The sequence below is a fragment of the Lonchura striata genome, chromosome 6, assembly GCF_046129695.1.
Source record: "Lonchura striata isolate bLonStr1 chromosome 6, bLonStr1.mat, whole genome shotgun sequence".
Classification (NCBI taxonomy): Eukaryota; Metazoa; Chordata; class Aves; order Passeriformes; family Estrildidae; genus Lonchura; species Lonchura striata.
Genome location: NC_134608.1, coordinates 37,112,072 through 37,137,016, shown reverse-complemented (window position 1 = coordinate 37,137,016; position 24,945 = coordinate 37,112,072). Strand labels below are relative to the sequence as shown.

The window sequence follows — 24,945 nt, the reverse complement described above, 5'->3', positions numbered from 1 at the left end:
ACTGAGAGAAATGGATCAAATGAGATGAGAGTTACGAAAGTATAATGAAGCATGAAGCAAACATGCCAAGGTAAGATGGTGCAGTACACCAGTCCTGATCAGCAGGAGAGCCAATCATGACTGGATGCGCTGAACACAAGATACAAGCAGGAGGAAGAAATATTGACAGGGCAGTGAGTTTGCAGGAGGCTGCAATTTTGGGGTAAGCCTGTGCAGGAGGCAGATGAAACCAGAGGAGATGCTCAGGCCGCAGGGAGGGTAGGAAGGGGCAGGAGCAACTGGGTGCTTCCATTTCTTCTGCCAGCTACTCCTCCGAGAACAAGGAGGTGAAGGAGGGCAGCAGGGCCGGCTGCGGGGTGCGGGAGCAGCCCCAGAGCTCCGTCCCGACAGCGCTGCCCTCTGTTCCCGGTGCGCGGGTCCAGGACCAGGGAGAGCAGTGGGGCATTGCCGGGCTGCTCCGTGAGGGAGCGCTGCCGCGGGTCTGCTTTCCTCCTCCTGCCCCTTCTGCTGCCGCCGCCGGGTCGCGTCCCGCCGCCGGCCCGGGCGAAGTCCGGGCGCTGGGGAAAAGCGGGAGAAGTGGCCGAGGCTGAGCTGCGGGCGGCGGAGGCGTGAAGTGCGCTGAGACGGGGGTGGCCGGCGGCAGGGGTGCACCCGGGGCGCTCCCGGGGATGGGAAGCGAGGCTCCCCCTGAGGAGAAGACAAGACAGGGCACCCCGGAAGGGTAGGGGTTGCGAGGTCGTATCCAGGGAAGGGGACACAGCCGGCAGCTCCCAGACGCCCGCAGAAGCGCGCCGGGAGCCGCCGGGCAGTCGCCTGCCCACCTGGGGGGGCCAGGAGCGGCCGGGGCACCCCCCCACTCCGCCTCGTCTTTCTCTCCTCCCCTCCGCCGCCTCCTTCCCACCCTCCCTGCCCGCCTGCCTGGGATGGTGGAGGGAGTCGGGAGCACCCGGCAGGGCGGCCCTGGGCGCGGGGGGCGGCTCGCCCCAGCCCGGCCACGGCGCGGGGCGCGGTCCGCGGGGGGCTCCGCCGTCTCGGGGTCCCGCAGCCTCCGCCGCCGCCGCAACTGCCGGTGATGGCCAAGGATGTCCTCGGAGGGGGAAGCCGAGGCGGCTGCTGAGAGCGGGCCGGGCAGCACCCCCGCGCCGGGGGCCGCCGCCGCCGAGCGGGAGGAGGTGAGCGGCGGCGGGGGCGTCCGCCCCGGGCCGGGCCGGGGGAGGCTGGAGGGGCAAAGGCAGCCCCGCCGCGGGCACGGGCTGCGGGGCGGTGGGGTGTGGGGAGCCGCGGCGGAGGAGGATGCCCCGGCTGGGGGTGTTTGCGACGCGGGGAGAACCGAGGAGCGCAGCTACAGCCTGCTCAGGTACCTGCAGCCGCGGTGCGCTGCGGTGCTGCCCCGCCGCGCCCTGCAGTGCCGGGGCCGCCGGCGGGACCCCCGCGGCCGCCGCCTGCGGGGTTTTACCGACGGGCCCCGGCGCCCAGCCCTGCGCCGGCTGCCGGGCTCGGGGCGGCGGCTGGGCCAGCGGCTCTGCCCCGGAACGATGCAGCGGGGGCGAAAGGGGGCCTGCCCAGTGCAAGTTTGGGCAAATGAGCCCCCTTGGGGTTTGGCCTAGGAGAGCCTACCTCTTCCCGGGGACTTGGGAAAATGGTCAAGGAGACTGCAGCTCTGCGAGGCACTGGTGGAGGTGGCAGGAGGGGCACAAGGAGCTTAAGAACGGGCTTGCAGTACGGGGCTCTGTGGCGTTCAGGTGTTTGGGGGCAAAGGAGGAGGTCATGCCTTTCCTTTTCTCTTGGGGCCTAGGCACTCCTGTTGCCTCATCTGCAGCAGAAAACAGTGGAGAAAATATAACATGTTTCTTCAGATCATCTGTGAAGCACTTACTGTAGCCTTGCACATCATAGAGAGGGAATAATTGATGTGTCTGAGTGTTGACATGGAATCCTGAGCCATGAAATATTGGCCAGACAGAACTGCAGGGCTGTGCGACAGTAGGTGACAATGTGTGTGTGCTATCCTGCACACCTGGGACAGCAAGCTGTCCTATTTTAGAAATATCTGGGTTTTTCTTCTATGCTTAATGTAGTCTTTGCTTCCAACAGTTTTGACAGATCTGCCATTTACATCATGTAATCCGTGTGCAGTTCATGGAAGTGAGTGAAGTTTCTTCATAATATGGAGTTAAAAACGAATGTACATGCTCCTAGGGATGCAGAGAGCAGCCTTGAAACAGGCTTAGAGAAGAGAAAATTGAAAACAGAAGTGAATGCAGCCCTGGAAAATTGCTGTGTGCAGTCAGTCTGCTTAAAGCTTTTGTTAGCAGGTCCCATGGCTCATCAACAGTCATATAATCCTGTAGTCAAAATCCAGTAGCCTCAACAAAGCCTATATGAAGCTGCAGGATACTTAACTGAAATTCAAACAGCAGTTGAAACTACCTATAATTGAATATTGGCTTTGCAGCTCAGGTTGAAAAAACTATCATCCATGGGTGAAAATTAGGGTTTTCTCCTGTTTGATTGCTTTTTAAACACCTGCTACACAGTTCACTGTGAAGAGCTGTGGCTGGATCCAAGATACAGCTGGTGTTCCAGCAGTAGAGCACACCAATGTAATTACAGCCCTGCAGATGATCAATAGATATTTAGTGCTGGAAGGGATTTTTAAATTTATTTGGTCTAGGACCAGGAGCTACTGAAGGCTTTCCAATGTATTAAGTCCACCATAAAAACATCTAAGCCATTTGTAGAAAGAAAGCACTTGATCTCTTTGCTAAGCACTATGTGTATCTTGCTTCATTCATCCTGTTCTCAGTTCTTCTTCTGTTCCAACACAAACATTTGCACATTTGACTCTATATCTCAAACGCCTGTGATATCCTAACACTGCAGTCCTATAATGTTGGTCTTTCCTCATGCCTTCCTCTTCACCATGTGAATAGCCTTTTTGCACCTGGGCCTGCAGTTGCATGTGAGTGCCCTGTATTGATATTAAATGAGCATTTCATGGGCTCCTCTGTTAAGCCTTATCATTTATGGATTTCACTTAGATCAAATGCATGGACCTAAATAGTAATAATGACTGAAAATTGCCTTTATTGGGTATTGAATCAATACAACCCTGAGCTAGTAACAGAGAATGTGTCTGAAGTCTAAGTTTTTATTTTTGAATGAAGGATGTGCGAAGGTGCAGCTGCGGAGCAGGAAGGAGAGCAGCAGTTCAGCTTCCTGCCTCAGCCCTTGTCCTCTTCTGCCAAGGACCACGTAGGTTTCCTGCTGACTTTGCTGAATATCAGAGCAAGCCTCATATTACCTAACAGTGTTCTGATTTGGCTTTTTTTCTAATGAAACATTAATTGCTTGAGCTGAATGACCTGGAACAGGTGTGCTTTTGTTATTAGTATAGGATTCTACCATTCTACAAACTCTTGTGAAGAGGAATCAAGATCTTTCAGGGGAGAGTATGCAAAGGATTCCTTTTTCCAAATGTTTCAGTAGTTATTACTGAAGATTGATTGTCTGGAGATACTTGCCTTTGCTTTCCTCTCTGAAATACCACAACCTGCTGCTCTGTACTGCCCTGGTTAAATAGTAGGCTGGCTGCTTTTCTCGTTACTGTGACAGTCTATATCTACACCAAAGATTTGATAGTGACTTTTCTTAATTTCTACCAATTCATAACTCAATTGGGAAATGGTCTTAAATATTAAAATCTTTAAAACTTTGTTGGAAATCAAGAGGGTTTTTTTCAGGAAAACAAAGCTGGTGAGTAAAAACAGCATTTTTTTGTTTCCAAAGCCAAGAAATCACTGAAGAAAGCTGAAAGCAGCAGCCACTTGACATTTTGAAATATGTATTTGTCTTGTCTGTACTGGCAAAGTCAAACAGCAGTTGTCCATGCCTGTTTTTATCTTCTCTTCTATATTTAAAAACTTAAATTGGGTATGACATAATGTAATCAGTTAAGCTATTTAAATAAAAAGGAAAACCTCATGGACCAATGTTCCTGAAACCCACAACCATTAGCTTTCTGATGGAAATTTTACAGAAAAGAGGGGCCTCTTAAAACTGCCTCATTTGCCTCGTGTTGCCATTGCAAAATGCAACAGGGGCTAATTTGTAAAGTGCTACTTGTGGTCACAACAATGCCAAAGGGGTGTTTTAAGAGACCATACTTAGTGCTTGTTTGCACGCTGCAGCTTTACAGGCTGTCGAGTCAAAAGGGTAGATGGGACCTTTCCTCTTCAGTGTGCCCCTGGAGAGACACCTTCTGCTTGGGGCATTGACCATTTAGTTATCCAGCTTTTTTATCCTTTTCCCCCAACATTTCTTTTATTTGTCAAGGCTTATTTCATGGCATTGAAAACACAAGGCATACAGCCCTTACTAACAGACCAGTTAACTTTAAATTGTCCCCATCTATGGGCTGAGATGTACCCAGGTGGGTGAGGGGTCAAGCAAAAGCTGCTGAGACACCATTGGTATCAGTCTCCAGAGAGGGGCTATTTCCTTGTAAACCTCCCCCTTCTAAAGCTGCCCAGGGCACTCACACAACAGACACTGTCCAGAGAAGGGTAGGAAATGAGTGAGGCATGATTCCTAGGAAAACTGTCTTCCTTCTCCTTGGCTCTTCCAAACCTCATGCAAAAACCTGCTCAGCTAATGCCCTGAATGATAGGTGCTGGTTAGCCTGGTGGAAGGCTGTCACCATCCCAAGTGAGTATGATTGACCAAACAGTTATCTATTTAAGGCAAAATGCATGATATTCCCCCTCTTGAGTGAAAATCAAATAGGACTGTCTCCTCTCTTCCCTTCCTGCCCTTGGTCTATTCAGTAGACACAAACCAAAGAGTGCTCCTCATTCCTTGTTCCAAATTATCTCCCTCACAGAGACAAAGGAAAAAGTCCATCAAGAGTGTCAGTATTTTTCATGATCCTGCACTTTCAGGCAGTATTTGCATTGCAGATTCTGTCAAAAGAAAATCCAAGCTGAGCAATTGCATCTTTTTTTCTGCTCCTGTTCTTTTTGTTGTCCCACTTTATGTTCTGATCACATGTCTTTTCTTGGTGCCTTGGACTTGGCTGTCTTCTCTGCACTTCACATGAGATACTGTCAAGAGTTTTAAAAAAAGTAGATAGGAAATACCAAATGAATGTGTCTGCGCTCTGGAGAGCAGCCTGGTCTCCAGTTGTGTTGGCCACTACAGGCAGAGTCTTCTGCTTCTCATCACTGTGGCTGAGAATGAAGTGAATTGCTCCTTCAGGCTGACTTTTTCAACCCCTACAGTGGGAGAATTTTCTCAGTGAAGCACTGGACTGTAGCAACTGTGGAGCTAATGGAGTTCTGCTGCTGGAGGGTTACAAGGACAATTTAGGCAAATGGCTGTAAAATGTGCAGATGTCGCATCATGGGGAAGGGACAGACTAGGTGACTTGGTGGTAGGTCCCCTTCAGATTTGGTTTCTAATGCTGTTCTTTCAGGTGGACAGACCTGACACTGGACATCTCATACTGGTGGAAAAGCAATGGGTCTGCACACTTTTTGGAAGCCCCAAATACTCCCCTTGTTCTCCCTTTCTCACTTCAGAGACCCCAGAGGATGATCTCCCCCAAGAAGGGAAGTGTGGATACCAAGGATGCTTTGCAATCAGTGCAAGCCATTGCAAGAGTGAGGTAGGAGGTATATTCTCCCTGGGAATGCAGCACTTTACTTCTTTTCATCTGTTTCTGCACCTTGGAAGAAAATAGCTCAGCTCACGGCCAGTGCACAGGGACTTTGTGGAAACAGAGAGTAAAAGGAGTAAAGTATCCCCAAGTAATCCACAGTGAATAGGGCTTGTTTCACCATGTGTCCTAGCACATTGTCTTGAATTGACACCAAAGGAAATGGCTGCTGAACTACCACCAGCACAGTAAGGCACTTCAGTTGTTACAGTGACGCTGTTGTGACACAGCAGATAAGGCTGTGTCTGAGTTTTCAGAAATTCTACTTTTTGGATAAAGCATGGTTAAGTAGTTAATTAGTTTTTAAGTTCTAATAACGAAAAATGTAGTTCACTTTCAGACTCAAATCATTCATTGTGCTCCTCAGAGCTTAAGACCTGTAAAGTTAAAAATAGCACCTAGTGAAACTTTTTGAGGTCACAGTTGCTGTAACAGCTCTGTTAACTCCCCAAAACTTTAATGGGGCAGCTTCATTTCAGCAGCACTCTGCAGGGGAGCCAACCATGTGTTATAGTGAGGACACTGCTGAAGTGGAGCTGGGCAGGTCTCTGCCAGCAGCACCACATTGGGGGGATGGGGGTTGAGGCTGCCTTTGACAGGCACCCATGCCAGCTTCTCCTCTGCCCACATCTCCCCTGCAGTAAAAGCAAGGAAGAAAAGTGCCTGAAACAGGTGTGACAGATGACGAGTGGGAAGGATGGACGAGGCTGGCTGTGCATGGCACAGGAGGCTGGCAGCCTTCCCAGTGTGGAGTTAAGGTTGTGGAGCAGTATCTGATGTAGCTGGCAGCCTCTCTCAAGGTGCCACACATGTCACTGGGAGAGGATGAGGGGGCTCACACCCCCTGAAGTGTGTGAACTTTTGGCCTCCGTGGTTTTACATCAGGTGAATAATGCACAGAGAATCCCAACTCACACACAGCACTGTTCCTGTACAGATGCGGTGCTGCACATCCCAGTTCAGCATTCAGCCACCAGAGGCCTTGTTCAGGAAAGACTGGTGATACTGGGCTGGAAACAGCCACCAGCTGGTGAGAGCAGGGCCTGGCAAGGTGGGAGCTGACAGCAAAGGGCAAAGAGCAGGTCATGAAGCAGCTCCTGGCAGGGAAACCAAGGGTAGGTAATTGAGGTGACTGGCAATGAGGAGTCTGAATAACGTGACCTTAGCAGGGAAGGGAATGGGATCAGTCAGAGACTTCTTCAGGTCATGGCTTTGGGAAAGAACTGATTTGTGGTGATGGATTTATGGCTGGAGGCCTTCTTCATACTCGTGTGATTGATTGCCCTTAGGAATTGGCCCAAGAATTGCAGAGCACAACACGCCCACAAGAACAAACCATGCCACCTTCCCACCCTGCAATGGGCAGAGGGAGCTCAGAGCACCACGGAGGCTGGGGTGGTAGCATCTGCCAGTAGAGTCCTGCCAGCACTAGAGTCCCTCTAAAGACCAAAACTGAAGAGATCAGCTCTCTCATGGCTTCCTAGAGGTGAGGTAGCCAGGCAGAAGTGCCACTACCTGGTAGAAGAGGAGTGTAGTGAGGGCATGTGCTGAAAAGGTGAGGGTGACAGTCAGTCTTCAGGCCTGAGGTGTTCCATGGCTCTCTGCAGGGGACTGCCTGTCAGCAGGCCAGGGCAAGGAGCTAAATCCTCTGCTTCCCACCAGCTGGTACTCAGAGTGCCAGGGTGCAACAGCTCACATGCAGATCATGCACCTTCCTGGAGTGTGCTGCTGCAATGCTCATGTGATATCACTTTTTAAGTGCTATTTTTTCAGTATCTTCAGGAGGTGTAAGAAGTGTACTGACAGCATGCCATGGGTCAAAGTCAAAGCAAGAAATAAAAGCCAGGTTTCCTGGCTCTCAGCATTCCTTTTAACCATTAGGTTTTTAAATGAATTTTCAGTGAAGTTTTCACCTGCTGTGCTGTCACATATTGCTGCAGAATGTGTCACAGAGAAGCAAGAAGGAGAGAGAAATTTTATTTATAATGAAAACTTGTTTCTCCCAGGGAAGCATTAGCTGCTGGGATACTCCCTTATCCTTAACTGGAGCGCCATTATAAAAACCTGACACGCTGAGGTCACAGCTGTGTTCAGCAAGGTGCAGAGATGGGGAAACACACTCCCCAAATCTGACAGAGCAGCTGAAGCCTGAGTAGTGGCTGGGTGTTATTGCGAGAGATGCTCAGCTCAGCAGCATGAAGGACCTGGCATGGTCACAGCCTGAGCTGCAGCAGCCCAGCACCGGGGGGCTGGCACTGCCTCTGCTGAGGTGTGGCTGGAGGGCTCTGGCTGGGAGGTCACACATGGGAGGGCTGGAAGTTGACAGTTCAAATCACAGAGCCATGTTGTTCTGGTTTAGCTAGATAAAAGGATGGCCTTGCAAATAAGTGAGGATAAAAATAAAACACCATGATTCTGGGCAAATCTTCATTCACAGATCCCTTTGAAAGACTTACCCAGACTTCACAGGAGCTTGGATCAGTCCTGGATCATATTTCTCCTGAGGACTTGAGAGCTGTTTCTATATCCTTCATTTAAATCTCAAGGTGTTCCTTTAGACTGAGCAAAGATTAAAAGGGATTCATAATCATGAACTATTTTTCTCATTTATGAAGTCTCTAAACAGAAGCATTCAATGAATAAGCTGCAAACTAGAGAACTGGTGTGGAACTAACACCTCTCTGGCCTCTTCCTCACAAGGATGTCTTTACTGGCTCTCTGCTTGTTCCCTCAGGGAAACTGATCCATAGCTGTTGTCCAGATTGGCTTCAGTCCCCCACTTCCCCATGTTGAGGCTGAAGGAAGGTTGGGCAGGACACAAGACCTGTGGCAGTGGTGAGAACACTAAGGCACAGAACATGCCCCTCAAGGATGAGGAGAGCACCAGTGACCCTAGGAACCTGGGAGCGGGAAGCAATGAGCTTCTGTACACCCCTGGACTATGGCACCAAGATCCCCTGCTGCAGGCTGATGGTGTGCACAGCACAGGAGAACACACACCTGCTGGAGCACAGCCAGCCCCCTCTCCCTGCTTGCTCCTCTCTCACCCCTGGGGAGCTGCATCTCCTGTGTAAAGGTGGGAACAAAGCAAGCATTACAGCATTTGTGCTGAACTCAGATAAGACTTTGTCAAGTACAGAGGCTGGCAGATAGCTATTCTCCCTTTCTCCCTTCCCTGATGTCCCCATCCCTCAAGGGCTGAAGCAGTAGGAGCTGGTCCCACTGTCCTTCTGTTTTCCCTTGGCTGGTGTCAATTTTCCCTTTATCTCAGCAAAGCCACTGAGTGGACACCAGTGCACCAGTCAGCAAGTTGCACCTGGCTGATCCCTGGGGCCCTGGTACTTTTGTGCTGCAGGAGCATGCCAAGGGTGCAGGGAGCTGGGTCTGGGTTTCACAGGCTGGAGCGCACTGCTGAGGATCACTCCACTCTGCAGCCACAGGATGAACAGATGGATAGATGCTGCCATCAGTCCTTTTTTAGGATGTCCCTGCAGTGTGGGAGCAGGGGCAAGGGCACCTCTGTGCAGCATCGCTGGCTGTGGTGGGGGGCAAGTGGCTGCCTAGGCATGAAGCAGGCTGCAAAATAATCAGTGACACAGCCACCTATGGCTTATGTAATTCCTTGGCCTTACTAATCCAACAGTGGCTGGAAACTGAATCCCAGGAGCTTTCTTGTAGCTGTGTCATGCTTTTATCAGTTAGGTGTTAAGTGTTGAGGTAAGCCATTTAGTTATGCCTGTAAAATTTACCCCGTGTCTACTGGAAAACACCAATATTCAGGGCAGGGAGTAAGTAATATAAGCTAAGTATGATAGGTTCTTAAAGCATAGAAAAAAAGAACTGCTCTTGGAGTTACTCTCTTGCTCTGAGGCAGTTTGAAACCCAGCCTTCCTTTCCTGATGAACTCATACCCAGCATTGGCATTACTGGGAAAAATCCTCTGCCTCCAAATATGCACTTTTTATTGGTATGGAGTCGAAATCCAGTGGCAGCAACATCAGCAATGTGGGGGGGGAAGCAGTAATTTTGTTAGTGCAGCATTTTGGTGATCTTATAAAAAGCTGCCACAAAAATAGCCCTGATTTCTATTTTGTAAATCGTGACCATTTTGTTGCTAGGATTCCTTGGCACTGAAGATGCAACTGCACAGTATTCCTTGGAGCAGCTTGGGGAAGCATCACTTATGGATGTGTTTAGGGCCAAATTCTTTATGACAATCACATATGCACCCTTGTATTGTACTGAGTGGCTTTCCTATCCTGCTGTAATGAGCAGCATATATGGTGGCAGGGATCCAAATGGCTTTTCTTTCTGTGATTTCCTTTATTTCTGCTTGAAGAACTCAGAAGTATCCTGCCGGACCTAATCCTGAATATGACATTTTAGAGTACTGTAGGCTCCTTCTGTCCTGACCTCTGCTTTCCTCCTCTTCAGATGCTGGCTTGAATACATGAGGATGATTAGTGTGAAATAACAGACTGTCTTTGTATAGTATTTCTGGGGCATCCTAGCATTTGAAATTCAGGTGGATCAGCAAGATTTGTGTCTTTTCATAGTTCTGACTTGTCCTGCAATAGGCTCATCTGTGGAAAGGATTTAACAGTACCATTTTGTGAACCTGCCTGCCCTGAGGTGTTCCCCCTGACAGCTCCCTTGATGGAAGGAGGAGATTATGTCTCCACAGGGATTTAAATCATGAGAAACCAGACAATCCCTGCTCACCACAGGAGGGCAGTTGCCAACGCCTGAGCCAGTGACGCTACAAACACATGGAGTGCATGATGCAGGTTCTTATTTTCAAACCTAGTAACAGCATTTCTGCTATACACTGACATCATGGCCCCTGCCTGCCGGAACTTTTTATTCTCACAGGAGTTCTGTGGCAGATGAGCAAATAGATGTGCAGCAACAAATCTGTGTGTTGAAGGACTGGAGGGAGATTATCTTTGATGCAAAATGGCTTTTTTTTTTTGTTGCCTTCTATCCCTTGTGTTTCCCTTTCCGTGCTACTGGCTCAGCAGGAGCTAGGGGTAATGGGCTTCTTGCCGTTCAAGACGGATGGCAGGAGGCATTTTGTTTCAGCTCCCCAGGAGGGGATTGATGAGATGACTGTTGTAATATCTCCCTTTCTCCTTACCAGGCCTTATTACTGATACCCCATGTGGTGCCAGGATTGGGTCACATGGTGGAGGAGCACTTCTGCACACCATTACACCAAGGTCTGGGTTAGCACAGCCTGTCGGGCTCCTTCTCACTGTACTAATGAGCATCTGACCTGAGAGCTCATTTAGCCCTGGAAAGCAGTGAGAAGTTGCACTTCTTCTGCAATTGTCATCTCTCTTGCCACCCCAGATTTCTCAGGCTGGTTTTTCTCCAGGATCACCTAAGGAGCTGGAAGATGATAGATGCACCCACATCTGTTGTGACTGCTTGGGGACAGTGGATAGAAATCTCCTTGTTCTTGTATCATCCCAGTCCACTGCAGAAGTGGTGAAGCCCTTCTCAGCACCAGAGGTTGGTCCTGGTGTAAGGGTTCTCCCCAGTTCTGATTAATAGCACAGCCTAGGGCTTGTCTAGCAAGGAGCAAGGACTGAGTGGTCCTCTGTGTTATATCCTACCATCAGGAGGCGGAACATCCTCCCCTGCCCTGTCTTGACCAAGATTGAGGAGTCTGTCATAGTTAGAGACAAAATTCTGCTTTCATCTAGACTTTGGTCACCACCTGCCAAAGTGTATGACTTGTGGTTATTGATTACTCTTTCTCTCTCAAGTATCCCATTGGGATATATTAATCACAAGCATAAATCCACAGGGCCAAATTCAGTTATGACTGATATTAATTTATCCACCATTTCTTCCTTCTTTCTTAGCTGATTTTATCTCTTTTTTTGCAGACCTCTCTCAGTGTTTTCCCCCATTCCTTTTCCCCCATGGTCAGGAAGATTATTCTTGCTAAATAAGAGGAAAAAATACAAGATTAACTCTTTGCTTACATGAGTAATCACAAGATGTGGGGTTGTTTTGTTGTTGAAGACAGCCAAGTCACCTTGTAGCCCCAAAGCCAGGTTTTGGCAGACAGCAGGAGCATGCTGTGATGCCACATTCTGCTGAGACACAGCTGTAGCATCGGCCCTGCAGTACGCTCTCACCTCTGTGGAAATCTCTGGTTCAATTTAGCACAGCCTTATCTTACTTCTCAGGCTGTGGGGAGGAGAGAGGGGCATAGATCTGTTTCTGGGGAAGTTCCCAGCAGTGAGAAAGCAGCCATTCAGGAGTATCTGCTTTCCAGGCCATGGATGGGCTGGGGTAACTGCTGGCTCACAGGATGCTTTGGTGCTGTCAGGCTCAGTGCTGCCTCCATTAATCTTCACCCAGGTCCTTTCTCTGGCGTGATTGCCTCCTGCCCCTGCCCAGGCTGACTGGTCTCTATCCTCACCTGCCAGCACCCTCCCCCTGCCTCAGTGGCACTGGCATTTGGAGCATGTCCTGGCCATCCTTTTCCCTCTTTCATTCTTTTCACCTTCCATGTTTCCCTCTCATTTCTCTAATTCCGTTCAGGCCACATCTTTGCTACCCTCTGTTTTCTCTCATTCTTTCATTTCAGACATGATAGCATTTTCCTTCAGCAAATTTGCAGCTCTTGAGGTCAGCCACCAAGGACAAATGCATGTGGGATTTAAAAGGACAGGAAATGCTTCTGACATTATCTCTCCAAAAGAGAATTGTAATGCTTTTGAAATCGGGGAACACAGGTACCTCTCTGTCAACCAGGCACAGACAGTCAAGCTTGGGCCCCAAACTGTCCACAAAGCAAACAGAATAAATTCATGCTGCAGCAGCATATTTTCTGCTTATACAGCTCGTGCTGGAGTTTTCAAGGAGATTGAAGTATGAAGTCTGACAGAAGAGGAAAAAGTCCTTTTGTCAATAGATATATATGAAGAAATAGCAAGGATAAGTCAAAATTATATATCAAATGTTTAAAGAATGTGACTCCAAGATAATTTGTCTTATTTTCCTTTAGACATCACAGGCTAATTCTTCCCCTTCTATTAGTGTCAGTTTGGCAACTTTCAGTTCAAATTTATTAATTAAAAATAAGTTATTTATTAAAATTGGCAGGGGACAAAACAAGGGCTTTTTCAGTGTCACCATAACCATTTGCATGCCATGAGCTCTACTGAAGCAGCTAGAATGAGAGATGCTTCAAGCCCACACTGCTACACATCTACTTCTGGAGTAAAATACAGCTGCTGCTGGAGGTCATACCTAGCAATATAGGTGATAATATGCTCTACTGAAGTTTTGGGAAGTTTTCTCTTAGTATTGAATGTAGAGCTGCTCATGGAATTATTCCTGGCAGTGAACCCTGGAAATGTGAGGAGCACCTCAGTGTCCATATAATGCTTACAGCCTTGTTTTTGTGATTGGCACTTAGCTTTGTGAAAACAGTTGTCTTGTATAAGTTAATGGGGTATTTAACTATTAGACTGGCAGAGATCTGCAGGAATAATTACCAGATTTGAAACTGTTCACTGGAATTAGGCATAAAACCACTGCTGGTAACATTTACAGTTGGCACAAACATTAGCAGGCAGGTCTATAATGAAGATATGAGCACAGTTCTGTTTAGACATCTCCTTAATTTTATAATTTTTTACTCAATCCAAAGCCAAATCTGAAGTTACACATTTCAGAGTGGAGAGTACAGCCAATCTTTCAGCTGTCCTAAAAAAGAGTGACTCAAAAAATACCTGGGAGCCAAGTGAGTGAGAGGTTGAACATGAACTCCTGGGATGTTGCTGGGTAGAAATATCTTGATGCAACCCTTGAAGACAGTAAAAAGGGGGAGTGAGTGGGAGTGGAAGGTGATTTTATTTCTTGGTATGATGCCAGTGAAATAAGTGCTGAAGTCCTGTATTTACTTGCAAGGTACAGATTTAAGAAGAGAGAGCTGAAGAGAGAGCAGAGCACCAGAAAGAGGTAGAGCAGTGAAGTGAAGGACTTGAAGACCTTGGCTCCTTTAAATTATCAAAAAGAAGGCTGAGAGAGATCATAATTAGAATGGAGAAGTCTCTTCTGAGTGAAAAGGCAGTCATATAAAAGAAGTCTTTCATGACTTGGAGAATGGGCATTCTCCTACCATGAATGGGGGCTGAAGCGAGACAAAATTACAAAGACAATAGAAGTTCATCACCAGAACAAATTTCAAAAGGAATTGCAGGTTCTTCATTGCTTTTATGCTATCAGTTAAAACAGTGTATTTATGGAAGATGAGCTTTTATCAGCCACTGGTTTCTGGGCAGTCTGTAGGAAGGCAGAGTGAAATTGCATTGCCTGTGAGACACAGGAGGTATGAGGAGAGGCATAGTGTCTCCCAATCTTAAAGTGTAAATGTAAATTGGGTTGTAATATAAGATGAACCTTCCTGACCCAGCATAAACTTGCAAAGTTGATAGGAGAAATTTCTGTGACTATCTGTAAGGGCTGAAGAACTGTCTGGTTGTTTATCCTCTAGTAAGAATCCCTGCCACTAGTGGATGGCTGGTGGCTGGGTCTTGCTCAGTCCATACCTGCAGGAAATCCTGGGCCCCTGAACAACGGACAAATATGATCAAGCAGAAGCTGTTTATTGTTTACATTACACACACTTTATAGATTCTACAAACTATTAAGATCGCACTTCTTGATTGGTGCCTTTGTCTTGCTCCCTCATTTTCTTGCCTCCATTTCTCAGCATCTGTGATTGGTTACAGTCCAGGTGTTTCACAGTCCTGTTATCTAGTTCTTGCGATCCTGGTATTCAGTTTCTCAGCTTCTTCGTTCTTATTGTAGCACAGTTTATGTCTTAGTAACCTTATGAGTTCCACAGTGCCCTCAGAAAATTCTGGTAAGAACAGTTACAAGCGGTGTGGCTGGTGCACACTGAGCCTAAGTTGTTCAGATACATTGCTCCACACGCTTGTATCCAGAGGCCAGCAAAAGCAGTGAGCCAACACTGACAAAACAGAGGCACCAGAGTTTCAGGTTAGGCATTCAAAAACCTGGCTGGTGGAATCAGTCTGGGCTTCTCTGAGTGTGGCCCTTCCTCCTCCTGCTAAGTGAGGAGCTCATTTAGAAGAACAAGGATAGCCAGACCACCTTGGCTTCTGCCTTGAGGAATTAATTTGTTCTATGTATCCATCAAGAGAAAGGGGACCTAGAGTCATAAGCACAATTTACTTTTCCAGAAATGTTTTGTTCTCGTTCTTTAGCATCAGTGTTCCATTTTGAAGATGCCTTTTAAGGAAAAGTCAGGGTTTGAGGGAAAGTAATGTTTTTTCCATTTTTGGCTGCCCCCAGTGCAGTCACTTTCAGGCTCACTTAGGGTGGTTACCAGGTGCAACTTACCTACCAGTGTCCTAAATCTGGTCACTTGTAAGGAGTCAGGGGATGCATCAGAGAGCCAAAATCCTGACCACCAGGCCTTTGCTCCTGCCACCAGAGCATACTCAGCTCCAGATGTTAAGCAGGGGATGTGCCAGGCTGTGCACACCCCCTTGGCTCTCTCTCTCCACCTCTTTACACTAGGCAAGACTAACAGCCCAAATCTGCACTCTCCTATAACACGGAGCACCTTTGAATGGTTTTAATTACAATTGCTGCAGCCAGAACCTGACCTGCCTGCTGTTGAGCCAGGGGGAGCTGGGTGGGTATGCCTGTGCAAAGGAGGCTTCAGCTCAGCCCTGGCACAAATGTGCTTTTGATCTTGGGTATCTGCCATCAGAGGATGCCTTTGAAGGCAATTGCCCTTTCAGCCACTGCCTGGATGTTTTATCCTTTGCAAGCTGAGTTTCTTAAAGAATAAATAATTGAAATGTTGCCAGCCTGGAAACTCCTGTCTCCTACAGGTGTCAGTTGAAATTCCAGTTCTCCATCAAAAGTTAGGGATTTCCAGACTATTTTCCAGTGTCTATGGCCCCAAAGTAAATAGCATCTATTATTTTAGTGCTTCAGAGTGCTCCACACCATCAGAGAGCAAACAAACCATATGGAGCTGGCTGAGTGGTACACAGCCTTTACTCTGTCTGAGCTTTCTAGAAATGATGGGCTGAAAAAATCAAGCACAGATCAGCACTGTGGGGCTGACTGACTGGCTGGGGCTAGGGACAGCTCAGGGCAAGTTATCCCTAAATCTTGTCACTCTTCACAAGGATCAAAATACACACCACAGCCCTCTCCACTCATGCCACCTCTCACTCATGGCATTTTTCTCATTCATGCTGACATCTACTAAAGAATTTGGAAAATATTTTTCGTTTACTGTTTTTAAGTGTGGAAGGGTTAAGTGAATTTTGGCATGTGATTATGGGTAGTTTCAGTAAGAGTTACCAGGAGTTTCCAATCCAGTCAGGTGTAGTGAGAAGGAAGGCCTCTGAAAGCAGTTCAGCAACATGCCAGAGACTACCAAGATGTTATTAAGAGCATGTGTATTTAACACAGTTTGAAATTCATAAACAGTGATACTGACAGCTCAGCTCTGCTGCTTCATGGCATTCCATTCATAACAGGGGATTTTTTACCATTTGTACTGTCATCAGAGTTGTTTGGGACATTTTGGGTGAAACATTTGATTTGACAAATCCATTCCTCTTCATAATATGTGGTTGTAGATCACAGAACAGTTAGTGTTGGAAGGGATCTTCAAAGCTCCTGTTGTTTCAGCCCCCTTCCATGGGCAGGGATGTTGCACTAGACCAGATTGCTCAAACCCTGTCCAGCCTGGCCTTGCACACTTCCAATGATGGGGCATCCACAATTTCTCTGGGCAACTTGTGCCTCATTTAATCTGGCAGGATGTTTCTCAGGTCAATGCTAGAAGCAAAGCCCAAAGCAAAGCCCCAACAAGCAGGAAATGGAGGACATCTCTCTTGGTTTGGGTTAGAGAACCAAGCCCTTTAGTTCTAGCTTGCAGACAAAGTGCCTGACAACTGAGCCTCCATTTATTCTACTCTGTGTTTGGCTCTGGCTTTCTGTCAGGCTCTCTGTCTTTTCTTTCTTCATTTATTTCTTTCAGTTACGTTTCTCTATTAAGATTTTCCAGAGATAATGCTTTTATTTCACATTAAAACAATATAGATGCCACAGCATTCCTCAAAGAATGCAGCTCCTGTTCGCTGGCTAGCCCAAGTTATCATGGAAATTATTAGTTTCCTTAAGCATTTATTGTACTCATCCAGAAATACAAGCTTGCCCTGTTTCAATCTGAAACACTATGCACGGAAAGGAGAAAATTCCACACAGTACCACAAACATAATTCTTGTAAGAAGGTGGTATGTTAATTAATAAAGTCTGAGAGCCACTGGTTTAACATATTAATGAATTTATAATGCAGAGAGAGATTAAAAGATATATTTCCTTATTAGATTATTTAATGTCTGAACCTTTATTGTAGTTATGTTCTATTTTGTATCTTTCTTACAAACATTCTAATAGTGTTTCTAATAGTATAACTTTGCTAGATAATTAGTTCTGCAAAGAGAGAGAGAAATAGGGGGATATAGGCCAGATTAACATGGTCAGAACTTGAAACAGGCAGTACAGCTGTGGAGGTAGACCCTGGAAGAGAGATCATTTTATAACTGAGGACCTGTAGAGATTGGGCTTTGCTTAGGAACAACAGCAGTGACACAGTGGGCCAAAAGAGCCAGGTGAAAGAACTTGTGTTTTTTACCAATGGCTTTTGAACATGAAGACCCTGCTGAACTGGACTGGTAGGTGTCTGAATGAGACGTAGCAGTGAGCTCTGTTGGCTGCATGTCTTCACTAATGCAAAGAGGAGAGAAGATGCCTGTTTTGTAGGCTGCTGTGAAAATTGTGGAGAAAATCTGTCTTGGGCTGATCTAGACCTTTAAGTGGGTTGAAGACCATTTTTGAAATGCCTCCAGAGGATGCATACAGAAATGTCATCTTGGACCTGCAAACCTCTGAGCTACTGCCAACCCAGATGAGTGCTGCTCTAGGACTGGTGGAACCAGAGCTATCTCATCCCTCAAAGGAGAGATGGCATTTCATAGAGATGAGCACATTAGGAGGAATTTGCCCACTGTGATATGGCCTCTGATAGCCCTAAGCAGCAGGGCTGGTTGAACCACCCCTTGAGCAGAAGCCAGCCTGTGGGTTGCAGATTGGACCACAGAGAAGTTGTTAGTCAAAGCAAGTGAGATAAAGGGAAGGTGGGATTGCAGTGCCTTTGGCAAATAGTGCCCTAACTGGTATGGGACAGCTTTCTTATGTGGCTGTGCCCAGGGCCAGGCTGACAGTGCTTCCAACAAGTCATAGAAAAAATGGGGTTCCTGGAGCTGCATGGATGACTTAAGCACTCACCTTACATTAAAACTGACTGCTGGGCATTTTTTGGTGGGTCCACCAGCACTGTTCACTCTGTGAACCATAAGTGATTTTAAATGAGAGGTACTGGCAGAAGTCTGAATGAGAACACAAATTTATGTGTTGGGAAATTGTCCTGCTGTACCTTCTGCACAGTCTCAGGGCGTGGAGTAGAGAGATGTTAATGGTTAAAGTTTTCTTCACCTCAGAAAACCTGCAGAGGAGGAAAAAAAAAGGATAGTGCTTCATTACAGCTTATGTTTTTGCATCTCTGTAGAAGTTAAAAACTCTAGTTTCATGTCAAGATGAGACAAAGAATGAAAGTCAGTAATTTCCAGTGGGTTTCCCATGAGTCAGGAGGGCCTGGGGCTCTGACCTGGTCCAGTGTACAGCTGGGGCAGAAGCCTACATTGGGGCAGTAATCACACTGAGACTGGGCTGTGGGCATTTGACAAGAGTTTCAAGAGCTGAAACTCTGTGACTGCACATAGGCTGCACATAGGGAATTCACTACCAAAACTTCTCTAGTTATTTTTCAGCTGATTTAGGGACTGCCTGAAGCCACCTTGTGGCTTTCCTCTAAGTTTCATGCAAAAGGCTGAGAAAAACAGACTTATTCTTACCTATACTGTTTTTTTTTCACTGCCCTACCTACAGAAGTAATGTACTCCATACTTTATAACCCACTTAGCTTCTCTACATCTGTTTTAGCTGCTGTAAAGAGAATGCAGAAGCCAGAATATAGCCCAGAATAATTATACTTTATTCTGACACAGGTACAAAAGTTTTGGGATAAGAATATAATTTTTTTTTTTACAGATTCTTTCTGGGTGCATCAGGAAAAATCAAGGGCCAGATCCTGCCCTAAGTCCCTGCAAGTGTATACTGGTGTAACTTCTTAAAATAAAAAAAAATACTCTGCAATTACACAGTGTCAGATTAAAAGTTATGAAATCAAAACCAAACCCCATGAAATCTAGTTTTGCAGTGTTCACAGCAACTTGTAAAATCTTCTGTGGTTGGGGAGAAATTTATCTACGGAGAAAGAAAGAAAAGACATTTCCTGAACCTAGCATCTGTTGGCATCTACGGAGCAGTTTGATGCATTAGAGGTGGGCCCTTGGGAGAAGGAGTAACAGTGTGCTTCTATTTTTGCATGAAATCAGGCTCGGCAGAGGGCATGATGATGCATGAGTATCAGTGTGTATCTGCTTTCTCACTGTCATTTCCTCAGTTAGGAGAGAGGCAGAGGATGGCAGTAACCAAAGGGATGCAAACAGCCCTCCTCATTACCTACTAGGGCAGTGGGGATCTTTCTTCATGCACTCTCTACAGACAGACAGCTGCCAGCCAGTGGTGTAACTCATGCTGCCACTGCTCTTTGCAGGGACACAACTCTGTTGGAGCTGCTTGGCTCCATTTGGCATTTTTCTTTATAGCTGAACATCGCACGACAATGCAGCTGATTCACTGCACCAGCCTGGGGTAAGGACTGAAGTTTTGCCCTCACAGGGATGAAGTGGGAGTACAGGAGTGTGAACCCAGCTTTGCTCCCAGCCCGACTTTTGGGACTTGAAAGAGGGGGTTGTGCTGTTTTAAATATTCACACATACACCCTTAGGTTCAACACTGAAGCTTTCAAGTATTTTAGGTCAGAGCTGGTGTAACCAGCCTGAATCAATGCTGCATCGTGCTGAAATCTTAACAATTTTTTCCACTAAATGTGCTTGAATCTAGTCATTTTCCTGATGGCTCATCTCCAAGAAAATGGTGTCGATCATTTGGTAGGTTTCAGGGTTGGATGTGAGTCAGCTCTGAGTCAGGCAGCAGCTTTAGCTTCGTGAAGTGCTGGTCCTCCTGTGCTGGCACAACCTGTGGGGCTGCAGCTCTGCGACAGACGCTGCTCCTGAGCCTCCCCAAGAGCAGCATGTGGGAACTTCCACACGGGGCACTCGCAAGGCAAAGGGGCAATTCCACAGCCCCACCTTTTTGGCTGTTCACCTGCTCTGCACTGTCGATCTCTGAAGATGGCAGGGTGTGTAAACAATGCTGGCAGCAGGCAGGGAGAAGGAGATGGGGACCTATCTTGCTCCCTGCAGAGGTGCCCATCTCACCAGGGCGTGGGCACAGCGTGTCACTGCTACACAAACAACTTCCCTCCCCAGAGCCAGAAAGAAGCAAGGAAAGACCTTTGTCCAGAGCCCTCTGTCCCTGGCAGGGTGTTTCTGTTTATATTGACATTTTTATTAAATAGGGTGGTGTCCCAGTTCTCAGGGAGTCGAGAGAAAAGCCAGACACAGCCTTGATGGCAAGCAGCCACTGTGTGTGTTGTGCAAAGCAGCGTGACTGACAGGTTCCTCGCTCTCTCTTTGTCTTTCTCTCCCCTTGCACGGTGTGATTGAAGCAACGCCCCGTGAAACAGTCCCTGAGCGCTTGCATGTGCCGAGAGTCCCAGTGGAAATGCCTCCTTCTCTCCATCCTCATGTATGGCTGCCTGGGTGCAGTGGCCTGGTGTCAGCTGGCCAGAGTCACCAAGCTCAGCTTCGATAGCTCCTTCAAGGGCAAGTCTATGATCTACCATGACAGCCCGTGCTCAGACGGCTATGTTTATATCCCGCTGGCCTTCCTCTCCATGCTGTACGTGGTGTACCTGGTGGAGTGTTGGCACTGCCACGCCAAGAGGGAGCTGCAGTACAAGGCAGACGTGGACAGTGTGTATGAGTGCATCAACCGCATGCAGCAAGCCACTCCATGCATCTGGTGGAAGGCCATCAGCTACCACTTCGTACGGAGAACCCGGCAGGTGACCCGGTACCGCAACGGTGATGCCTACACCACCACACAGGTCTACCATGAGAGGGTCAACACACACGTGGCTGAAGCTGAGTTTGACTACTCTCACTGTGGCTACAAGGACATCTCCAAGGAGCTCCTGGGCTTGGAGAGCTATACAGCCACCAAGCTGAGGTTCACCAAGTGCTTCAGCTTTGCCAACATTGAGTCTGAGAACTCTTACCTGACTCAGAGAGCTCATTTCTTCACAGAGATTGAGGGGCTAGATGATTACATGGAGGTGAGGGAAGGCATGCAGCTCAAAAATGTGGATTTTAAAGAGCTTATGATGGCCTACGGAGACCCGGATCACCTCCCGTGGTACGTGTCCCATTATGCTTTCTGGGTGGCAGCTATCCTGATGATATCGTGGCCGCTCAGGGTACTCATAGAGTATCGGACTGCTTACGTCCATTACCACGTGGAGAAGCTGCTGGGCCTGGAGTACACGGCGCCCACGACGGCGGAGGAGCCCTTGTACCGGTACCGCATGCCCCGGGACACCACGCAGGACAGCACCGAGCTGGAGTGGCACATCTGCACCAACCGGCAGCTGATCCCCAGCTACTCGGAGGCCATGCTCATGGACCTGGCCAACTCCCCGGCCTACAACAGCTACACGGTGTGTCGCTACGGAGAAACGACCCACGGCTGTGAACGCTGCAACCGTGCCTCCAGCACCTCCTCCATCTTCTCCCGCCACGCTTTCCACAGCTGCAGCGGCAACTCCCGCCTCTCCCTCAACACCAGCCGCTTCTCCCTCTGCCGCATCCATGGCTCCCACAGGACAGGCCTCTGGCGGAGCCGCAGCAGCAGCATTGCAGATCGGGGCTGCCAGGATGAACAGTGCTGCTCCTACTCCAGCCAGCTGGCTGTCAACGAGAACCCCCCAACCTACCATGATGCCCGATTCTTCCCTGTCCTGATCGTGCACAGGCCGGAGGGGCAGGACAGGCGGCATTTCTACATCAGGCGTTCCTCCTGCCTGGAAACCTCTCTGTGACATGACTCGGCTCCTCTGCTCTGGGACAGGGATTGCAGAGGTGACACCAGTGGGGAGCCTGCAAGTGTCAGTCTCTACAGCAGGTCAGCAGGACGAGTTTCAGCTCTTCCCCCTGCCATTGCAAGAGGACGTAGAGACTCTGACCAACACCTAATCTCATTTCCAAGATTTTCTCCCCCTCTGCTTGGTCTCCCATATCTTTAATTCCCCATTCCTCTCACTCTTTCACTCCTCACCCTTCCTCTGCTCCTTGATTCCTTGCCTCTCCTCCAATCTCACCCTCATTCTTTTTTTTTTTTTTTTTTTTTTTTTGCATTTTAGTCACAGCATTTGGTTGTTGTGGCTGCTGGAGGATTTTAAATGCTTGTGTTTTGCCAGTACATTTTCCCTCCTGGATGCTTTGTGAGGTAAGAACCTCAGATAGAGCAAGGCACAAGGCACACGGCCAGCCAGAGTCAAGTCAGAAGGAGAAGTCAGATGGGCAGGCGCTGAGTCACCTCCTGCAAACCCCAAATGAGGTGCTTTTTTTTAAATTTTATTTTCCCCAATCTTTTTTTCCTCTTCTTCTGTCATTCCTTCTCTCCTTTGTTCATGTTCTTTTCCTCTTACTTTACCCTCATCTTCCCTTTTTTTTTTCAGTTCTCTCACTTCTGCTTTACAGTTTTTCTGGGATTTTGCCAGTGAGGATATCTTTCAGGGCGTAATTATCTTCCATTGGGCAAAAGTAAGGTTTTCATAGCACAAATGTTACTGACTGCTCACACAGCCACAAAATGAAGCCCCTGAGAAATGCTGAGGAGTTTCTTTCAGGAGCAGTGATGTACACTGATATAGCAAAATGCCCTTTACTCACACTGCCCTGCCTGGTCTGCAGCAGAGATGCTGCTGCATTTCCAGCTGTAGTTTACCTTTGTTCAGCTCCCCCCCTGATAGCAATCATTGAGAGCCATAATGTAAATTAGTGCCCTGTTAATGCCACTATTTTTAGGACATTAGGCCTGGTTTGTGGTTGTTTCATTCCTTCAACTTGAGTGCAGCAGCACAGGCTTGACAAGGGGAGAGGGGCTGGAGAGGGAAAGGTAAATATAGTATTAACCCTCCCACAGAGAGTCTGGAGCTGTTAGGAAGCTCTTCCACCCACAGTGTCTATTACAGCAGTTGTAGGACTGCCTACATTACCTTTCAGCTTTCTGTGTGCCCTGAGGAGGGCTTTTGGTCTGTAGCCCACTTCACATTCCCAGGTGAGATGTGGTGCAACCCCAGCCCCAGGCAGAGAGCATAGCTGGGAGCTAGCCCCACTGGCCACTCCTGCTGGGCTCCAGGCTCTTCCTGCAAGGCTCCCTCTGGAGCAGGTGTAGCACCTTCCAGAATTAGTGCCAGCCTCTCCAAATCTGGAAGGTGTCTGGTCCTGACAGAGTGTGCCATGGCACTCTGAGCTGTGGATTCTTCCCTTCTGGCCTGGCCCCCTCCAGGAGCCAGGGGCCAAAAACCTTGTGGCCACACTGAGAACCACCAGGGACCTCACACCTGCCAAACCTCTGTCCCGCAAGGGATGGTTGTATGCTGAGCAAGCTCCATACCATTTTGCCACATGGCTGGTGGAGATTATTATCCACTCTGACTCACAGGAGGATGCAATACAATCGCAATACATACGGTCACTTTCAAAACCAGTGTTGTCTCATGCTACCTTACAAGTAGGTAAGAAACTGAGCCCCCAGAGGGGCTGGCAACAAGTGCTTCTTCCCAAGTCCATTTTGTGTGTATCAACATGTAATATGAAATTTGTAAAGTCATACTGATATGTGTAGATTATATGTAACTCTGCATACTTATATGGTGACTTCTTATGGCATTGACTGTTGCACCATGTTAAATACATTTTGGTCTTGTTTGATGACTCCGTTTTGATGTGCTGTGTTTATTTCAACTCCAGAAATGGAAACATTGGCAATACCTGGTTAACCTGCTGCAAATGATGGCACCATCAGAAAGGTTTTAAAAATTCTTATGAGTTGATCTTTTTAATGTAAATGCTTCATGTGTGATTTATGTGACATTTTCATTTTGACAGCTTGGCATTTATCACAAAAGACAGATAACACATATGATGTGTTAGTTTATCACCTCTAAAAAAAAAATAACCATCCCAGACGTGTGGAGGAACAATGTTTGGGCTTGGGGTGATGATTATGATTGAGCTGGGGCCAAACTGGATAACCTTGAAACTTAGAGAAAAATCCAAATTTAGATCCACCAATGTGACCCAATCCTAGTTTCCCTCATCTACACCATGCCACCTGCCACACCCAAGCAGAGTTTGGGAGAGTTTGGGAACTAGGAAAGGATCAGGCCTGAAATCAAAGCTCAGACTCATACCTGATATCCTTGTATTCTGAATTCAAAGTAAATGCAAGTCTTTAATTGAGTTCCTGTCCTTCTCTGTATTCACACAAAAAGTTAAAACCAGCACGTATAAAAGATAAGAGCTGGTCAAGGCTGAAACAGAGAGGCTGGATTATTTCAACACAGTTCCTTACTGAAGAAGGTAGTTGAGAGGAAGACAAGAAAGGAGAAGGGAAGAGATGGTAGAATAATATAAATTAAAAGAGAACAGAGTTCAGCTGTAGCTAAGAGAATTCCCAAATGAGCAGCATAACTCAGTTATGGTAAGCTTAGCCCAGATACAGGCAGGATGAGTTTCAGCCTTCTTGTGAGTTGCTGTTACTGCTGCAGCCACACATGGCTTTAAATACCATACCGAAGGTCTTGGGATGGCCAGTTTTGTCCCATGTGTATGCCAAGATGGAGAGTTATATTTGGGTCCTTAGAAGTGGTCACGTTAAATAGTATTATTATCTGACATGAGCAACCCATTATGATGGGTTAGGCAGAGAATGGGGACAGTTTATTCTCAGTTTAGTCCTTTTCAGTGACCTGAAAAGCCACTCCATTATCCAGTAGCTCTCAAGTTGCGTCCTTGGCAAATTTTGGAAAGTCCTCAGGGTTTGTTTCCTCAGTCAC

At 47.4% G+C, this 24,945-nt stretch overlaps 1 protein-coding gene across 4 annotated transcripts; it reads left to right on the top strand.

The window, feature by feature from the left end:
- Positions 1–233: 233 nt before the first annotated feature.
- LOC110472108 (transmembrane protein 151B) lies at positions 234–23,821 on the top strand. Of its 4 annotated transcripts, none has more exons than XM_077784154.1 (2): positions 234–258; positions 20,491–23,821. In XM_077784154.1, exon 2 carries the CDS (start codon positions 20,524–20,526, stop codon positions 21,919–21,921), a length of 1,398 nt encoding a protein of 465 aa, XP_077640280.1. In that variant the 5' UTR covers positions 234–258; positions 20,491–20,523; the 3' UTR covers positions 21,922–23,821. The 4 variants fall into 4 exon arrangements, with proteins under 4 accessions (XP_077640280.1, XP_077640281.1, XP_021389153.2 ...); XM_077784155.1 differs by lacking the exon at positions 234–258 and adding an exon at positions 669–721; XM_021533478.3 differs by lacking the exon at positions 234–258 and adding an exon at positions 1,012–1,172.
- Positions 23,822–24,945: the final 1,124 nt, after the last annotated feature.